This window comes from Trichomycterus rosablanca, chromosome 18 (assembly GCF_030014385.1).
Source record: "Trichomycterus rosablanca isolate fTriRos1 chromosome 18, fTriRos1.hap1, whole genome shotgun sequence".
NCBI lineage: Eukaryota > Metazoa > Chordata > Actinopteri > Siluriformes > Trichomycteridae > Trichomycterus > Trichomycterus rosablanca.
Genome location: NC_086005.1, coordinates 2,086,389 through 2,107,738, shown reverse-complemented (window position 1 = coordinate 2,107,738; position 21,350 = coordinate 2,086,389). Strand labels below are relative to the sequence as shown.

Sequence of the window (21,350 nt, the reverse complement as noted above, 5' to 3'; positions counted from 1 at the left end):
CTAAGTGGGTAGCACCGTCACCTCACAGCAAGAAGATCCTGGGTTCGATCCCTAGGTGGGGCGGTCCGGGTCCTTCCTGTGTGGAGTTTGCATGTTCTCCCCGTGTCTGTGTGGGTTTCCTCCGGGAGCTCCGGTTTCCTCCCACAGTCCAAAGACGTGCAAGTGTGGTGAATTGGAGACACTAAATTGTCCAGGACTGTGTTTGATATTAAACTTGTGTAATGAGTAACTACCGTTTTTGTCGTCGTGGATGTAACCAAAAGTGTAAAACATGACGTTAAAATCCTAATAAACAAAATAATAAGGAACAGATCATTGTGGCCATACAACTGTATTGAAGTATATCTGAAACAGCAGCGGGTGAGTACACATCGTCAGTGGTCCAAGGAGGAACAAACCACAAACAGGCTGTTGAGCGGCAAGGTTGTGGCATCAAACCCTTCTACGTACGGGACTGCGTAGTCACATGCCAGTGAAAATGCCCACATTAACACCTGTCCACCATCTAAAGCACTTACAATAGGTATGCAGGTATCACAACTAGGCTTAGCTATAATGGTATATACTCAACTGGTCCAAGTCCAGTCTTCTCCAGGATTACACGGACGCTCGGGCACGTGTGCATGCGATGTAGAATGATCTGTTTTGGATTTCCTGGTTCCAGATACCACAGGACTCTTTTAGATGTCTTGTGATATCTATGCTGGGCGTGGCAGGGTAGTTTTGATGGCGTATTAATGAATACAGACCAGTAAATTGTGCAGGCGATTAGAGCTTTATATAGAAAAAAAGCTTCTGATTTGTGGACTCCTTTACTGGGGTGAACAGGTACAGAGGCCACACCTCATTCACTAGGACTGACAGGTATAGAGTCAACACCTTAACTGGGATGGACTGGTACGAAGAAAACACCACCTTCACTTGGAATGACAGGTACTTTTGAACTCGTCTATAAAGACGATAAACCATTTCAGAGGCCACATCTCATTTACTGGGACTGACCGGTCGGTGCAGTGGAAACAAACCCAAAAAAATTAAAAACCGGACTGTGTCGAAGGCCAAACAGGGTCAACATTTATTAAACAGGATATTGGGTAAAGTGCAAAAGGAAAATACACACCGATCAGGCATAACATTATGACCAACCTACCTAATATTGTGTTGGTCCCCCTTTTGCTGCCCAGTACACAACAAACTGTGCTGCTCTGTGTATTCTGACACCTTTCAATCAGAACCAGCATTAATCTCTTCAGCAGTTTGAGCTACAGCAGCTCGTCTGTTGGATCGGACCACATGCGCATCAATGAGCCTTGGCCACTGTTTACCACTGTTCCTTCCTTGGACCACTCTTGATAGATACTGACCACTGCAGACCGGGACACACCCCACAAGAGCTGCAGTTTTGGAGATGCTCTGACCCGGTTGTCTAGCCGTCACAATTTGGCCCTCAGATCCTCACGCTCGCCCATTTTTCCTGCTTCTAACATCAACTTTGAGGATAAAATATTCACTCGCTGCCTAATATATCCCCCCCCCACTAACAGGTGCCGTGATGAAAAGATAATCAGTGTTATTCACTTCACCTGTCAGTGCTCATAATGTTATGCCTGGTCGGTGTATTTAGGTAGGTTGCATGAGTGTTGTTGACTTCAATCCTTGGATAAATGTGCAGTAGATTGGGGGAAGGTTTAGCTGGGTGTGCATGTCTTGGCATGCTCACTGTTGCAATGCATTCTGGGACTTGTATCAACGGTGCACGTCCTATATACTGGCAGGCTGGATGACATGCCTGCTTTACTGGGATGGACAAGGACCGAGCATATGCCTCCATCATTTGGACTGGGAGATACTTGAAATGCACATTCTTTACTGGAACTGACTGGTACAGGGGCTACATCTCATTCACTAAGCTAACACCTCTCTGATTGAGGCTGATGGGTACAGAGGATGCCCTCCATCACTGGGACCCACATGTACACGTGTAACGCCACCCTCAATGAAACTGACCAGTACCGATTCCATGCCTTCTTTACTGGCAATGACTGGACTGGAAATTCGTTCAGTCCGGAGCTCACAGTGTTCCTGCCTCATGCCAGCTGTTTGAGTGGCGCCGTACCCATGGCCCAGAACAGGCTACAGCGTTCATAATAAGTACAACACAAAATGTACATTTTAATTTAATTAATCTACAAACCCAATTCAATGAGCAGCAGCATCAGCAGCTGCTTTTAAATGTTCTTCTCAGTGGTGCAGGGAACGTTCGGCTAAGAGACCGCCGCCCCTCCCCAGCTCCTCCCCGACCCTCCCCCTGGTCCTGCAGTAAGTCATTCTGGATAACCAGATCACTTAGTGAATGAAACGTGGAGTAAACGATCGACACCAGCACAAAGGCACAGATGGGCTTTATTATCCGCTCCGTACAGAGATGAATGATATTCGACGTTCCTCAGCTAGTCACCTCCAGAGTTCATCAGCTAAAAGCTTTAATGGCTGGCGTTCTGTCAGAGGAATGCTTCGTCGTTCCTACCATTGTACTTTTTAATGTAGGAAGCTGAGATCGTCCACGTCACGACATTTGCTTTTATATTCCTGCACTGCGCTGTAGCTGCGTACAGTCCACACCTGAATCTCATTCATTCATTTACATCAGGGGTCATCAAACTACGGCCCGCGGGCCGTATACGGCCCGATGCTTTAATTTGACCGGCCCCTTTAACCACAGCAGCAATACATGTTGTCTGGCCGCTGTTCATCTTCGAACTCACAGTATTATAACGGGGGGAAAAATAACAGAGGAAACAAAAATTGGCCACCCGGAGTCTCAATAGATTATATGGCAGCGATCCAACGGGTGGCGCTCCAAGCATGAGGGGAGTGATTGGAGACAAGAGAGAGAGTGACCGCAGCCACTGAACTGTGTTGCAAAGCAGTTAAGTGGGATTTCGTTATGAAAATCCTCGTGTCCTGTGTTAATTTCATTAAAGCTAATGCTCTTAACTACAGGCAGTTTCAGGAATTCTTGTCTGAGCTGAAGATGTGCTTTACTGAGATCCGCTGGCTGAGTCGGGGCGAGTTTTGAAATGTTTTAACGACCTGCTCCCGGAGATCAACGCATTTATGCATCCAAAATCAAAACTCAAGCACATTGTTTAATTTTTATGCTTCTCTTTCCATTGCTCCACCATCTCAATAAAACATGCACTCAAAGTAACTACCGTTTTCGGCAGCATCTACATCTGTGTGCAGACTTTTTCGAAGTTGAAACACCTTAAATCTCCAACCAGATCCAGACTCACTGATCAACATTTATTAGCTATTATGACTGGCAGTAACAAATATGGAACCTGACGCTTACTGTCGTCAGGCAAAAGCAGGCTCACAGTTCACACTGATTTTTTAAGGAAACACTGTATGAGGAAGGATAATGGAAATTATTAAAATAAATAAAATTTCTGCATTATCATTATGAACTACAATTATACAAAGCCCAGACAATACATCCAGTATACATAGTAAATAGCTTTTTTGGGTGTGTTTACTATTTCACCCGCGGTCCGGCCCCCCGAAACACTGAAGAACAGTAATCTGGCCCTTCGGTTAAAAAGTTTGAGGACCCCTGATTTACATAGTCATTCATTTATTCAACCTCACTTGCTACGTCCGTCTGTCTGTCTGTCTATCTATCTATCTATCTATCTATCTATCTATCTATCTATCTATCTATCTATCTATCTATCTATCTATCTATCTATCTATCTATCTATCTATCTGTCTCTCTGCCTGTCAATCAATGTATCTGTTTGTCTGTAAATCTATCTGTCTGTCTATTTATCAGCTTGTTTATCTATCTGTTTATTTATCTATCTATGTATCTACCAACCCCCCCTTAGATATAGACTATATGTACGAAAGTATTGGGACACCCCTTCTAATTACTGAGTTTACGTGTTTCAGCCACAACAGTTACTAACAGGTGTAATAAATCATTGAAACCCCAGTGTCCTGTACAGAGCCCTGACTTCAGCACCAATTAACAGCTCTGGAATGAATCAGAACATCAACTGAGGCTTTCCTGATCAGCCAATATTAGCACCCACCCATACAAATGCTCTTTTGATCTACTGAATGGGCAAAAATTCCAACAGACCTTCTCAGAAAAGCGACTGTTGTTCTAGCTGAAAAAAATCACTCCACAACAGCGGTGACTCAAATGTTTGTGAGCAAATGTTTTTTGGAATGGGACGTCCGACAAGCTCATGGTCAGGTGTCCAAATACTTTTGGCGCATCTTGACTCACCCTTCAGGACTCAAATCTATGACTAAAGAGCCACCTAACATTCTGGTGGTTCGAGGTTTAATTCGTCACCCGTCCTTGTTAGTCTGTCTAATTGTCCTGAACTTTTTATGTTCTGGTGTTGAACTGGATATGCTGGAGTTTCCCCAGCAAATCGGGCTCGTAATGATCTCTGCATGCTGGTGGATTTGTCAAACACCACTCCCACCATCCGCAGGACTCAAACCCTGAGGTCACTCGGTTAAAATGCTTCATTTGCTGCTTCGTTCAATCAAAAAGTGTAAAAGCGTCCGTTCTTTAATGGTGTCAGTCAAACGCATAACGTCCTGGATCTGTTACTGTACTTTAATGCACTGATCAGATTCAGAGTCGACCCGGGTTGCTGAGATGTGCTGCACTGACACAAATCTGATGCATCTGATCAGCAAATAAAAAGCTAACAATACCATCAGTGTCCCATTTATCAGACGGGGTTATCGGGTTCGTCCGGGACCAAACGGACGCAGAACATATATGTATGGGCGCTGGCGCGTGTGGCAGCGTGGCGTGTCCACGAAAGACGCACCACACCACAGTCTACAGAATGCAGCACTCGTCCATCCCCACCCATCCTCCCCCCGCTGCACTTTCTTCTGTAAATTATAGCGGCACTTTAGCTAATGAAAAGAGTCGAAGTCCAGGCACTAATAAAATCCATTAAGTGAATAAAGCATTTCCCCCTCTAACAAAATTAAGGATCCAGCCCCCCTCCTTCAAAGAGGAACGACTCTGTATTAATATTTATGAATTGCGGAATGGACCCCTTTACCTCGTTTTTACCCCCTTTGTGGGTGGCCTGCTTTTTTTTTTTTTTTTTGCCCCGCCCTGTTCAGGATCTTTTTGGCGGTCCACCTATCCTAGAGGAGTACGAAAGACCCCGCCTCGTGCCGGTAGGAGGGGCGGGTAATGGAGGGATCTTGGAACAGAGACACCCCGGGCACTTGGTCTTCAGTCGGGCTTGGCAGTCCGGTCAAGACACCCGACTCTGAGCGGCCTCGTCTTTACCGTGAAGAACCCAGCTGAAAACCGTCTTCAAGTTGTCCGACTTGGTGGACACCGTCAAAGGTATGAATACATAAAAGTCACGAAGGCTTATTGGTTTTGATTCTATTTTCACAGCACGGCATCAAGTGGAGGAACATTTCGAGGGACCAAGAAGACGGTTTATAAGACAGCGGGAAAGGTGAGTGAGACAAGGTGGAGAACAGAGAGCTGGATCCCTCAAGGGTTTAGGTAGGGTTTAGGTTGACGTCTAGATGGTTCTTTGATTTGTCCCCTAATAATCCCTGCAGAACAGTAAAGAACCCTACAGGAGAAAAGTCTAGTCAGATATCAAGTGGGTAGGAAGGTTATTTAGTTTGGTTCTCCAAGGTGTCTTGTGGAATCACCTTGGAAAGCGATTTTGAGGTGCAGCGTAGAACGTCTAGAACATCTAGACAGCTACAGATGGACCAAACCCATCTATAAGAGGTCTAAAATGTTCTAAATCTGTGGTAGCACCACTTGTACTCACACACCTCTAACTTCCAACTTCCAGCCGATATGATGTATCAGTGTGTTGGGTGTTCTGGTATTTAATGTCCTTCTAAAAGATGTAAAGATGCTCTCCATCTCCAGAGTGGTTTTCATATATACAAGGGTTTCTGAAGGATCTTCCTAAAATCTTTACAAGGTTAACAAAGGTTCTTAGACACTTGTGAAATGGGTTATAGTTGGCGAGGCATTATTGGAGGGTACAAATCAAAGTACCATCTGGGCGTCAATCTTAAATCTGGTTTTCCGAAAGGTTTATAATAAGTCTTGGCCGATTCTGCCGTTCCATCAATGGCAGCGAAATCTGTACTTTCTCATTGAGATGAGACCTTCTGTCCCGTCCATTTCTCAATCCATCATTCCAGTCAGTATGTTTGTCTTGTTTCTTTTTCATCACGCTAAGTGGTCTAGATTAGCGCTCCCATCCTTCTCATTCAGACTAAAAAGTCTCCAGGGACGTGACAAGTATCAGGGTAACGAGATTAGCGCCAGACGGATGGCCAGACTGGAGACGGGCTAGGCGGCGTACAGATGCGCCACCCTTTCAGAGTGACCGTCTCTTTGGGATGGCACCAGAGATCAGATTGAAAAATCAAGTTTTATTCGACGGTAATTGACTTGTTTTCATTTGGTCGTTCCCCTCCGTCTTTAGTCTGTAAGTAAATCAGAGCTCAGGAGAGTCGTTTTAGTGGAAGTGCAGCGAGGCGAGGTTGCTTAACGAAACCACAATTACTCTGGCAAACTTCATTTCCATCGACTTCTCTAGAAGATACAGCGAGCGCTCGTTAATCTGACACAAATAAATCGGCTAAACAGTACAAATCACCTTTTCCTGCAGTGTTTCGCTTAAATATTTTTACCGTATTAAAAAAATTAGCTGATTCACAACCGTCTTAAGGATGATGGAGGTGCCAGGTTTTAGAAGTGGGCGGGGTTTGGCGCAGTTTTGGCGCAGAAAGGGCGGCGCCCACGCCTCGTCGCAGTCAGACCATGACCTATGACTAATCTTTTTCTTTGCAGATGAGTCCAGAGTCGCGCGGCGTCTTGGACATTTTCGTCGTCCCCCACCAACTGAGACGGAGCTCCACCGGTCCATCGCCAGCCAAGACCACCGCGGATCTCGGCGATCATCTCAAGACCTCAAGATGCTAAGCTGCCGCGCGTTTTTTGTCCAAATTTTCTCCATTTGGTCAAAGCTTGAGCGAAAGAAAAACGAAGCATTTTATTTAGTTTTCACTTTTTTAGCCTTTCATCCATCTCTTAAATATCATGTGGATATCCAACATCTTCATCGTCTGGATTCATTTATCCATCCTCATCCTCATGGCCGTACATACGGCATTAACTACATTTGATTACATTTTATTTTTTGAATTTTTTGGATTGATCCACAGGATGAAGACGACTCCTCCGCCAGCCTTCCTCCGGATCTCTGCTCAGGTCACCATTGTGCTTGATCTAACCATGCAGTTCCTCCAGGTCCATGGTTGTGCCAAGCACTTTGGAGACCTGCAAGCGCACTCTTCTTCATCCATCATCCATCGTGTATGACGCCAAATTCTCGGGTCAACTCGTCTGCACGCAAACCACGTCTGTTATCATTCTCAGAAATAAAGAATGACAAGAATGAGAATTGTACAGGTTTTAAATGAACGAGAGGTAAAAGTGAAACATCTCGTACCGCATTGTGAAGATGAGAGCGTTTTTGGTCTTTCTGTATTCCTGGAGACTTCAGCCAGGATTTGGTCCTTTAAAACATCTTCAGAAATAAAGAATGACATGAAGCTGAGCTTGTTCTTTATTTTTTATGTGTAAATTGGACAGGAAAACTAATTTTTCTGTATTTATACTGTTTAAATGGCACAACATCTCCACAAACAGCAAGTTCTTGATCATTATGTGGTTTTAAAAACAGGATTGCAGTACGGTTAGAGGTGTAAAATAGATATACATACAATTTGGACGTCTGGGTTCATTTCGTGTAGAATAAATTACACTCTTGTCGAGTCCTGTGTGTTACGGAGGTTCTGTTCCCTTACCAAGTAGAAATAATGAACGAGAGATGAGAACGTTCTGCGTCCTGACTGCATCATTTCTTCAACGACCAAAATAACAAAGCGTATCTTTAGAAATAAAGAAATAAAGAATAAAATCCTATTGTGGTTGAATCTATCCTATTGTGGTTGTTTTATATCAAGAAAGAAGAATAAATACACAATAAAGAAGAATAAATACATAAAATATTTAGCTTCAGTGGGTCTCAGTAGAGGTTAGTGTGTTATAAACCTCACTTTCAGGGTGGGAACCTTGACAAACCTTGGCAAAGTCCATCCACAAATAAAGAAGAGGCGGTGAAGCCGCGGCTAGTTTATTATACTAGATTTAAATACTGACTAAATAAAAATGTATTTATAAATAAAATACACACTAGGATCCACTCCCGAAACGGCAAAAAGACGTAAATCAGTTCGCTGATTCAACCTGCTGACCAAATATGATGCCACGTTTTCAATAAACGAAGGTAGGCAGCGGCGTCGGACAGCCCTACAAAATTAAACGCTGTATTTATAACCCGGGTTTGTGTAAATGATTCGTCTTAATAAGACAAAATAAAGATCCCAACAGAAGATGTGACAGGATTTTATAGTGGATAAAAATCAGCAGAATCGGCCAGGATGGGTCCTGACCTGCGTACTCAGCCACCCTGTTTAATACGGATCAGTATTTAGGGTTAGATGTATCTGTATCTGTATGCAGTTGATGTACCTCTCCTCCTCCTTTAAACATGACAGGTCAGGCTGCTTGGCTCGAAATGTGAATGCACATCACCGACAAGCCAAACAAAGTGCCAATATTGTCATGCCTGGCACAACCACCAGGTTTATTTGCTGATGAACTGACAAATAAAATTAAGCCGTCATTTCCAGCGAAGGATTTACTCTGACGTTTTGGAGGGTAGAACAGGGTCAGGTAGTCAGACCACATCCCGATCGTGATATTACCGCAATTGGACGTATTTCACTTCATCCGTCAGCCAGCAGAGGTCATACAGTAGCTCATAAACTCGGCTCAAGCGCCTCTCTCAAGTGGCAACTTCGTCACATATCGAGAGCCACACCCAGGTCTGTAAACGGAAAACACCACGTCATCGTTCTGCCTGGCACAGCCTACCGGTTCAGATAACAATGAACACGGAAAAAATTATATTGTAGGTTTTACCCCAGGCCTCAGTCTGCAGGAGAACAGAGAGAACAGAGGCGTCTTCTTTCCTTCCTCGTTACCCTACAGGTCCTGCTGTCCCTTGTACACTCATTTATTAATTCACTGTCTGTTTTAGCACCGCTTTATCCTGATCGAGGTGCACCGGGTCCGATTCATTGGGTGGAAACTAGGAAATACCCTGGACAGGTCGCCAGTCCATCATAGGACACACACACACACTTTCTAAACTGCTTAAGCTCAGGGTCACATGGGTGCTGGAGCCTTTCCCAGCTCTCAATGGGCGCAAGGCAGCCTGGACAGGACGCCAGTCCATCTCAGTCCATCTCACAAACAATATACACATGTACACATGAACACATTCACACCTTACCACATGCCCACACACACATCTAAGGGAAATTTTTAGTAGCTCCGGTTGTCCTGACTGCATGTCTTTGGACTTGCATTTGTAGCCTAGTGGTTTAGGCACTGGACTAGCAATCAAAAGGTCGCTGGTTCAAGCCTCACCAATGCCAGGTTGCCTCTTTTGGGCCCTTAAGGCCTTAACCATTAAACCCTCAAACCCTCAGACTGGACTTTGCACTTGCAGCCTAGTGGTTAAGGCACTGAAATCAAAAGGTTGCTGGTTCAAGCCTCACCACTGCCAGGACTGCCAGGTTGCCTCTGTTAGGCCCTTGAGCACCACCTGGCAATCGAACCCAGGACCTTCTTGCTGTGAGGCAACAGTGCTACCCATCCGTGAGCAAGGCCCTTTCGAGCCAAGCAGCCCGACCTTAATTCTCAAACCCTCAGACTGGACTTTGGACTTGCAATTGTAGGTTAAGGCACTGGACTGGCAATCAAAAGGTCGCTGGTTCAAGCCCCACCACTGCCAGGTTGAGCCCTTGAGCAAGTCCCTTAACCCCCAATTGCTTAGATTGTGGAAGGAAACTGGAGCTCTCGGAGGAAACCCCCACAGACACGGGGAGAACATGCAAACTTCACACAGAAAGGACCCAGACCGCTCCAGCTGGGAATCAAACCTTCTTGCTGTAGGGCAACAGTCAGTGTTTCCAATTAACCTGGCCATGTTTTTGGACTGTGGGAGGAAATCGGAGCTCCCGGAGGAAACCAACACAGACACGGGAAGAACATGCAAACTCCACACAGAAAGAACCCGGACCGCCCCGCCTGGGGACAAAAATGGAATTCATTGTGAGGAAAAAGTTAGGACACCCCCACATTTATTATTACTTAAAATGTCTTGAATAAGAATCAGGTGCACCACATCAGCTGCAGTAATTAGACCATCGTTAGAAGACGTCGTTGGAGTTTTATTTAAACCTCAGACATTAGTTTGGTTTGCTCTTGATTGTTGAAGTAAGAAATGGAGAGTTCTGAAATGGCCAAGTCAAAGTCCGGATCGAGATGCTGTGGGATGATTTGAAACGGGCTGTGCATGCAAGAAACCCCTCAAACCTCACACAGCTGAAGAAATTCTGCATTGAGAAGTGGGAAAAACTCTCACACAATGTCAGAGACTGGTAGATGGTTATTGGAAATGCCTAACTGAGATTATTTCAACCAAAGGGGGGGGGGGGGGGGGGGGGGGAGAGCAGCTACTGTATTAGGGTGTAGGGTGTCCTAACTTTGTCAAATATGTACAAGAAGATTTTGAACAAAGGTTTTTTTATGGGGTGTCCTAATTTTTTCACATGACTGTACATGCAGAACAGGGTACCAATGCATCCCACTAATAAAAAAAACAGTAACAGAAATGATTGCAGTTATTTGTTTAATGAAAGAATAAAAACAACATTCGGGTGATTTGTTTTAACGTTTCCTCTCACATCATCATTAAAAAATGCAAATATTTCTCACATCCATCAGATTCACATCAGGAATAATAAAAACCACCAGATAATTCAAGTGTTGCATTCAAAAGTCGAGCATTTAGAGTCAGTCATGCTGAAGTCAGAAGCGTGCTCAGACGGCCGGACATTTCCTCAAACTATCTACATAAATCCATATTATTTTATTCATCTTCAAACAATTTAATCTTTAAACATTCACTTATTTAAAAGTTTTTTCACTCTTATGACACTAAGAAAAAACAAAAGGAACAAAATGTAGATTTTTTTTTTTACATGCAAACATTCACACACACATTCTGCTTCACTAAATTCTAACAAACTGAATTAAATAATAATTGTGTTTAATAATTAATGTGGTAGAATGAAACCATTAAATGAAATAACTGCACTATCCAGTTGAGGCAGAGATAAAAGTCTGGTCTGGGAGCTATCGGCCACCCCGGGTGCCACCTTAAAAAATTTTTTGCATGTATTTCTGGTTTTATTTACTTAAGGCTCTTTAAAGCGGCCTTAAAACTCTACCTGCGTATTTATTTATTTATGACCGCTTCAGACTTGGCATTGTTCTTACATCCTGGCGCAACCCTCTTATTTCTATTCAGGCCTGGGACCTGCATTTAGAGTGCACTGACAAGTGCACCTCCCAATAACTAGGCTGTTCCTGCCACCCCCTATTTCCAAAATATAATTGGTTTTTTTCCTGAAATGTCACACTTTACGATCACATCCTACAAATATCTTTTAAAAGGATCATGAACAAACTGAATTAAATTGTGTTTAATGATTAATTTGGTAGAATGAAACCATAAAATGAAATAACTGCACTTCTATCCAGTTCTAATTGGGCTGAAGCAAAGATAGAAGTCTGGTCTGGGTGCTATCGGCCACCCCGGGTGCCACCTTAAGTTTTTTTGCATGTATTTCTGGTTTTATTTAATTAAGGCTCCTTAAAGTCCTTAAAACTCCCTTTGTTTACTGACAGACCACCTGTTTATTTATTTATTTATTTTTGGGTGCTTCAAGTCTGAATGTTTTTACATCCCAGCACAACCCTCTTATTTCTTTCCGGGCCTAGGACCTGCACTAAGAGCGCACTGACAAGTGCACCTCACAATAACTAGGCTGTTTGTGCCACCCCCTATCTCCAAAATATTAATTCTAATATACTGTAGAATTAAAACCACTTAAATTCTACAATTGTTTCTCTGAAATGTCACACTGATCTCATGTCCAACAAATCTCTTTCAAATGTCACAATTAGTCACAGCTATGTTGGGTATTTAGCAGACGCTCATGTGGTACAGCGGTCCAGGGTTCAGGAATTTGAGGGGTTGGCGGAACAGCCAGGACATCGGGTGGTGCGCTCGTCAGTGTGCTCTCAGTGCAGGTCCCAGGCCCGGATAGAGATAGGAATATAGGATACGAGGACCAGATTTGGCTGCAGCGACCCCTAAATATGGGAGGTTTCTCACTATAAAGGCACCCTGCGGTAACGGGTTCAATAAAGCCACGCCCATTCATGTTCTCATCTCTGAGGAATACTCCATTCATACAGACCTTCGTATCAATACACCATGCAACAAATACACTTAATGGGCAAAAAGTATGTGGACACCCTTCATTATTATGGAGTTCAGTTGTTTCAGCCACACCCACTGCTTACAGATTCCTTATGAAGTCCATTACATAGCAAATATGCCAAACATGACAAAGCAGAAGATCTTCGGGTTGAATTGGAACACCGATTTACAGCCAGCTCAAAATTCTGAAGACACAGTACAAAATATTGTGCCGAGCCTTTCCTGAAAGGACAACCGCGTTCATATTAATGCCCGTGGTTCTGATACACGATGCTGTGAAGCTCATGGTCGGGTGTCCAAATACTTTTTGGCCACTTTGCGTATGGAGTTTACGCAGCTTATAACAGAGAAGTGAGAAAAACCACCAACAGACGCTTCACAGCTCGACCACAAGAGAGGAAGCGCAGTGGCAGCAGGGCAGCTCGGCTCAGGAGAAGCTGATGTCGAGTTTTACTCTGGTAGAGGAACCTCAAGCTAAGATTAATAAACGTTCGGGGCGCCAGGATGAGTTGGAATCTCAGCAGAGCCGCCGAGCTGGCCGCAGTATGAAGGAGGGACGGTCGTGTAGGGTCTCTTACCAATGCCGCTGCGATATGGGAAGACTGGGACTGGGGTCACATGATTAGCACAGCTCTCTGTACGCTATACGTCTCTCCGTGGGAACCCAACACTGACAGGTGATAAGAAGCGGCCGCAGATCGGACACGTGTCGGAAGGGGGCATGTGGTGATCCGCCTCTTCTGGGTCAGATCAAAGTCACAATTGACAATGCACAGGAATTGGATATGACTAAACTGGGAGATAAACTGGGGAAATGGAGGGAAAATGTACCAAAACAACCAAATCAAGTAAATAAACTCATAACTGCTTTAGCAAAACGTCTCGACCTGTAATGAGACTAAACAACGGCGTTTACAGACTCCCACCCAGAGCGTTTCAGTTCCCACCTCATTTCCATTCTACTGACCGCTGCACATAACCAGTTATAATCTTCTACGCTCTGAGAAAAGCCTGGCATGGGTTCAAGTCCCACACGCCAACAAACACGGGCAGAGTTCATACAACACAAATAATGCCATCAGTACCAAGTACAAGTCCCAGATCTTAACGTCTGATAAACATCAGTCCGAAATATCATACAGTGAGCGCACACTGGCATCACTCGGGCAGCAGAAGCAGCTCCTGCCACGCCCTTTCACTGTCTGAACGGGTTCAGGTCTTTTCAGGTTTAGTCCGAGCCGTCATCGTGACCTCATGTGTGGAGCTCACGGTTAACAGAATCTGGCCAGCTGGTTTTTATTCAGGCATAAATATGGGACGATCCGGGGGCGCGCGCGCCCTCCTCCAGCCGCTCCGGAGAGGCCTGCTGCTTGGGCTTGGTCATGCCGACGTAGTCGTGGATGCCCACCTCGTGGTTCTTTGCTCTGAGAGCGGCGGTGTGCAGCTTCTCCAGGAAATCAGGCATCCCTGAGAACGAAGACGGGAAAGGAAATGAAATAAACAGGGCGTCCCGATACTTCCGAGTAGTAATTAGAACTTTAATGTGTAATAATGAAGGTCTGGAACAGAAGGAAGACGAGATCTCACCACTGGAAACCATCCAGCTCACACAATAACGAGGAAAAACCGTCTGAGGATCGTCGCTGTACGTCAGCAGGTAATCAAACCCGTTCTGGAAAAACACAACAATCAGATCAGAACATGAAATTAATATAAAAACAGTACAAAAATAAACATATTAATCTACAACATAATATTGTTGCATATAATTAATACTACTACTAATAATAATAACAATAATTAAGAATTATAATAAAAATTAATAAATAAAAAGTAAGAATAATAGTAATAATATTGTTAATAATTACAAATGACTAATAATAATGTTAATAATTGATAGGAATAACAGTAATCATAATAATATTGTTTTAATAAATAATAATATAGTAATGTTGATAATAAATAGTTATAACTATTAATAATAGTAAACATAAAATATCTTGATAAAGAACATAATATAATAATATTTTTAACAATATTTAATATTTTTCGATTATAATATTATATTTTGTTTGTTTGTTTATTAGGATTTTAACGTCATGTTTTACACTTTGGTTACATTCATGACAGGAACGGTAGTTATTCGTTACACAAGATTCATCAGCTCACAAGTTTATATCGTACACAGTCATTTAGTCAATTTAGTGTCTCCAATTCATCTCACTTGCATGACTTTGGACTGTGGGAGGAAACCGAAGCACCCGGAGGAAACCCACGCAGACGCGGGGAGAACATGCAAACTCCAAACAGAAAGGACCCGGACCGCCCCACCTGGGGATCGAACCCAGGACCTTCTTGCTGTGAGGCGACAGTGCTACCCACCTAGCCACCTTATATTATAGTAATAATATTGTTAATAATTAAAAATGACTAATAATTAATAATGTTAATAATAAGAATAATAATAGTAATGTTGATAATAAATCGTTATGAATAATAATAATAACAATAATGGTAAACATAATATAATATATAAATAGTAATCATAATATAATATCATATTTTAACATTATTTAATAATAATATTTTTAGATCTTTTTTATTATATTATAGTAATAATAATGTTAATAATTAATAATGTTAATAATAAATAAAAATAATAATAATCATAATATTTTTAATAAGTAATAATAACAATAGTAATGTTGATATAAATGATTAATAATAATAACAGTAAGCATAATATAAATAGTAATCATAATATAATAATATTTTTAACATTATTTAATATTTTATATTATTTTTTATTATATAAATATTTATTTTTAATGTTATTTAATTATTTTATATTATTAGTTTTATTTATAGAGCACCTTTTACAATATCAAGGTGACTTTACAGTAGAAGTACAGCAGATAAAAAAACAATAATAATAATAATAACCCACAGAAAGAGAATAAAAGAAAAAAAGTATAAAAGCAAAAAATTGAAAAGCTTTATGACAGAAGAATAAGATACTGATTGTAAATAAATGTTATCAAGAGAGACTTAAAAGGGCTTTAAATGTATTGAGCAATTTTTCTACATGATATGCTATGCGTCAGTGCTGTCAGTCAGCTGTTCTATAATAAAAGATCGCTTAAAAACCTGGCAGCCAATCAGAAACGAGAATTTGGAGAATTTTCCATGACCAGACAGATGAAGCAGATGAAGCACACATCGTACCTCATCGAAGGACTTGTGTGGACGTATGACCATCCTGGAGCAATACGAGTGAACTCTAACAAACTCCTGTGAGGTTGGAACTCCGGGATGCTGCACAGCTCTGCCGTAAACAACAATAAAAGAAGAATGATTGTTATGACAGTCACTATATTACAAACACACGGTGTAAAAAACACACGGTGTACACGGTGCAGCGTGTAGGAGCTTCACCTGGACACCAGGACCATCAGGTTGCTCTCCACATCCACGTCGTAGCGCCGCACGTACACGTAATCTCTGGAGTACATCGGATACTGTACAGCACAGAAGAAGAAGGTTTAGGAGCGTCTATTTATTTAGAGTCGATGATTTACTGCTAACCAAGACACTTACAGAGCCATTAAACTATATTATATAGCCAAAAGTATCTGGACACTTTACAATGAGCTTGTTGAACACCCTGTTCCAAACACACAGCATATATATGGTGGCATTTTGGAGTGTATATGTGAGAATTTATGCCCACACCTGTGTTAAACAAGAAGGCCTCGCTCACCATGCCATTATCGTTCTAATTCATCCCAGTGGTTTTCAGCAGAAAACTGGAGGAAAGGGAAATGGCCTTCCCCAAACTGTTAGCACATATTTTATGGCATATATTTTCAGAACTGACTGTATACATCTGACAGGAACGGGTGTGTTCGAAACATCTAAATGTGTGTGTGTGTGTGTCCACTGATCAGCTATAACATTAAAACCACCTCCTTGATTCTACACTCACTGTCCATGTTATCAGCTCCACTTACCATATAGAAGCACTTTGTAGTTCTACAATTACTGACTGTAGTCCATCTGTTTCTTTGCATGCTTTGTTAGCCCTCTGGTGGATGATTCTCAGCACTGCAGTGACACTGACATGGTGGTGGTGTGTTAGTGTGTGTTGTGCTGGTATGAGTGGATCAGACACAGCAGCGCTGCTGGAGTTTTTAAACACCTCACTGTCACTGCTGGACTGTGAATAGTCCACCAACCAAAAATATCCAGCCGACAGCGCCCCGTGGGCAGCGTCCTGTGACCACTGATGAAGGTCTAGAAGATGACCGACTCAAACAGCAGCAATAGATGAGCGATCGTCTCTGACTTTACATCTACAAGGTGGACCGACTAGGTAGGAGTGTCTAATAGAGTGGACAGTGAGTGGACACGGTGTTTAAAAACTACAGCAGCGCTGCTGTGTCTGATCCACTCATACCAGCACAACACACACTAACACACCACCACCATGTCAGTGTCACTGCAGTGCTGAGAATGATCCACCACCTAAATAATACCTGCTCTGTGGTGGTCCTGTGGGGGTCCTGACCATTGAAGAACAGGGTGAAAGGGGGTAACAAAGCATGCAGAGAAACAGATGGACTACAGTCAGTAATTGTAGAACTACCAAGTGCTTCTGTATGTTATGGCTGACCGGTGTATATGTATACTCCCTTATTTAGAGGTCGCCACAGTAGATCATACTAGAAAGAACTCAGCACAGACACACCACCACTTATGTCATTTATGACTTTACAGGGTTTTTGTCATAAATGTTGAGGTCAAAGTTACTGTATATACGCTTCACAAGTCACAACCTACAGCAGGAGTTCAGCATTCTGGACTTACTGGGAAATGTGTGGCCCAGTGAATGACCTCGGACCCTGTGCTCTGGTCCCGGTCCACCACCTCCAGTTTAATGACCAGGGCGTCCCATTTCTTCCTGTACTCGGTGTCGAGCTGGAGCAGAGGATAACACACAGGGTTACCGTGACCAGGACCAACATAATGGTATGCAAATTAGACGATTTACCTACTGACACACGGTTACTGTTATCTACACGACATGTGAACGTCGGGAGCAACTCACCTGCACGTTGAAGAACTGTCTGGGAGAGACGTCAGTGTAGGAACCGAACACTGAGGAAGGGAAAGAGATAAACTGCTTAAACGTTCTGTATTTCAGCCACTCCGACACACATGTACACGTCTTTCGCTTCCTTAATCCTTAAAACTTCTTATTAAAAAAAATATAACAAAGTCAGAAATCACCTTTACAGAAGAATAAAATCAAGTAGCATTCATTATTATTGTGTTATGTATCTTAAATTACTGTTTAACTCGCATAAATGCCAGCAGTACTCAAACATGCCTTGTTTACACCCCCCAATTCCATGCACAACCATCAAATAGCACCAGAGAATCATACAAGCCATAAAACTAATTATACGTACGTCATGAGTGACTGCAAACCTTAAATACCTTGCATAAATGACCACAAACCAAAAACTGACATTGTTTTAGGACAACAGACAGTGTGTCTCTGTACGGGACACTGATCACACATGCACCCTGCGGACACTGACCTCTGTACTCGAAGAGATGACTCCCCTCGATAGGTCTCCTCCAAACTTTGAACGTCTTCTTCTCCATCACCACTTGCCAGCCGGTCTCGGCCTGTGTGGTGGTCTTTCCTTTGTGTGGAGGCTTCACCGCCTCCAGAGCCTGTAACTCCCATGCACACCTACACACACACAAACACACACACACATCATATATAAGACTTGCTCTGATGGAAAAGGTAAAGATGCAGTAACACAGAGCTACTAACAACAGATACTACAGGTCACTTGGTACAGTATTCATGTCGGATGCCCTTCCTGGCGCAACCTTCCTATTCCTATTTTGGCTTGGGACCTGCACCGATAGCGCACGGACAAGTGCACTTCCCAATAGTTAGGCTGTTTCAGCCATCTCCCCCTACTCACAAACATCAGCCAATCATGTCCATGCAGACCCCGACCGGCTGATAGCACCGCTGAGAATCGAACCCTGGATCCACAAATCTCAGCAGTAGCTGGCTACTTTACAGATGCTCCACCCGAGTGCAAACAAAAGGGAAGTAAAGAAAATGAGAAAATGGGAAGTTAAAAAGAAGGGCGGAAGAAATGCTGAATATAGAGCAAAAACAGAAAGAAAAAGAAAATGTACCAGAAGGAATGAAATGAAATAAAATAAAGGAAGGAAGGAAAACAAAGAAAACAAGGTAGGAAAAATAAGAGAGAGAGAAAAAACTAGAAGAGAAACACATGAGATAGGTGGAATAGCACAAGACTGAATAAAAAGAGAAAATAATGAACAACAGAGTGGGAAAATATGGATAATAAACGGGGTTAAAAGAAATAGAGGGTAAAAAATAGCAAGAAAATGAAAAAGAAGAGGAAAAGGAAATAAGAAAGGTGGAAGGAAAGGAAGGGTAACGGGAGAGAATGGAAAACATACACAGAAAAAGTAGTACTAGATCAAAAAAAGGATTGCCAGACTGAAAGAATAAAAACCAAAGCCGAGCAAAATATGAAAATGAAGAGACATGAAGGAAATAAATTAAATTAAAGCATCTTGATAAAGCAAAACAAACAAAACCAGTCTAACACTTAAGCTGATGAGCAGGCGGCACTGTAGCTCGGTGGGTAGCACGGTGGCCTCACAGTAAGAAGGTCCTGGGTTCGATTCCCTGTGTGGAGTTTGCATGTTCTCCCCAAGTCTGTGTGGGTTTCCTCTGGGAGCTCCGGTTTTCTCCCACAGTCCAAAAACGTACAAGTGAGGTGAATTGGGGATACAAAATTGATGATACAAAAAACTCATGACTTTGTTTGACATTGCACTTGTGAACTGATGAATCTTGTATATGCAGTAACTACTGACCCTGTCATGAATGTGACCAAAGTGTAAAACATGATGTTAAAATCCTAATAAATAAAAAAATAAAAAATTAAGCTGCTGACCTCCTCATTTCATCATCTCTGATCCTCTCATCATCCCACATGAAAACCCCAACCAGGGCGGCCAGGAGTTTTCCAGCCGGGGCGTGTTTGCTCTGCAGCCTGCGCCAGATGTTCCCCACCAGGGTCCAGCGGCTCCTCTCCGAGTACAGGTTCGAGTACAGCTCTGCGATCTGAAACGCCCGTCTCAGCCTCTGTCCGGTCACAAAACCGCAGTGGTCAGCCAGGATGGACAGCAGACCTCCAGGCTTCTTCTCGCTGGAGCTTCGGATCGATTTGTGGAGGCGTGTGAAGAGCGACTCCAGCCATGCAGCAGTCCCAGACTGGACACGTCCTGCACCGCTGGCCTGTCTGTAAGCACTCATGCCCTGCAGGCGGGCAGCACTGGCACCGATGGTGCACATGGGAGCACGCTGGACGGATTTGAACATGGCTGGTCCTACCTTGTGGAGATGGACCACCAAGGAATTTCACTTCTTTACTCTTTGATGCGGAATTTCCCTAAATCAGATGTTTTTCCATGCATGTAATGCCACAAAGTCAAATCAACTACTTGGCAATAACAGATTATTTATAATCACATTAATATGGAGGAAAGGTAAACACACACACACACACACACACACACACACACACACACGGCAAGTGCAGACAGTTTGACATTAGCAACCTAGCTAGCTAACACTACCCAATCTCCAACAAACAGAACTGCACTAAATGTTTAATTATTTACCACAAATTATAATCATTAAACATGCATTCTATCCAAACTTCAAACTCTAAGCTTTATCGAAATACCAGTCTGGTCTGTTTTTATCTACTTTTAGCTCTAACTCTAATCCGTCCTCATGCTTTCAAAGGCAGCGATAAATCTGCGGCTGCATTTCAAATCACATTCCATTTTACTTCATAGTGTATACACTTTGCATTCGTAGTGTACGCTTTTAGTATGCTTTGTAGTGCTAATGTATGCGGATTGAGACGCAAGCAGCGTCCATGTTGTCACGCCCATACAGAAGTTTAAGCATTCTCATTGGTTTGTTAGTCTGTCCGTCAGGGTAAACCATCCAATCATTGCTAACCTGATGTTCGATTTGAGATGTGTTCCATATAGCACCGTACTCCCTACTTCCTAATCACTTTAAAGTGCACTAAATAAACTTTTTAGCACCTTGGTTAAAATGTCAGACACTAAATTAATACTAAATTTCAGGATTATCCTAAATATAATATCAAAAGCTCTCTAACGATATCGTCAACGTTTTAGAATTTCTAACTAGTGCACTAAGTAGTGGATATAATGTGGTTTGGGACGTTCAGCCAGTGTTTGCTTAATGTTACTAGTCGAAGCTACTACATTTAGTTAGCTAATAACACGTGTTTTCGAAAGATGTCTGAGGTATTAAGAAATAGTTAATAAACGTCACAAATGTCAAATACACGACCTAAACAGGATTATTTGGACTTTCATGCATTATATTCAACATTATTGGTTCTTAAACCTTCTATCAGTTAGTCCCCAATTGACTTTAACAGTAGCAAAAACCTGGTGGATGCTACACTACAGTATATGTAAAATACACTATATGACCAAAAGTATTTGGACACCTGACCATGAGCTTGTTAGACATTCCATTTCAAGAACAAATTGTACTAAAATATTGTGACCTCTGTGATATTTTCGGCAATAACAACAGCCACTCTACTGAGAAGGCTTCTCACATTACTTTGAAGTATGTCTGTGGTAATTTGTGCCCATTTTGTCAAAGGAATAGTGCAGAATTTTCCACTGCTCTAAATCAACCAGACC

At 42.6% G+C, this 21,350-nt stretch overlaps 1 protein-coding gene across 1 annotated transcript; it reads right to left on the bottom strand.

The window, feature by feature from the left end:
• Nucleotides 1-10,848: 10,848 nt before the first annotated feature.
• Nucleotides 10,849-20,318, bottom strand: stard7 (StAR related lipid transfer domain containing 7). The gene is made up of 8 exons (XM_063014436.1): nt 19,544-20,318; nt 18,125-18,282; nt 17,629-17,678; nt 17,388-17,498; nt 15,957-16,039; nt 15,747-15,846; nt 14,109-14,193; nt 10,849-13,988 (listed from the first exon to the last, which is right to left on the bottom strand). The coding sequence occupies exons 1-8, from the start codon at nt 19,969-19,971 to the stop codon at nt 13,822-13,824; spliced, it is 1,182 nt and encodes a 393-aa protein (XP_062870506.1). The 5' UTR covers nt 19,972-20,318; the 3' UTR covers nt 10,849-13,821.
• Between the last annotated feature and the right edge of the window lie 1,032 nt (nt 20,319-21,350).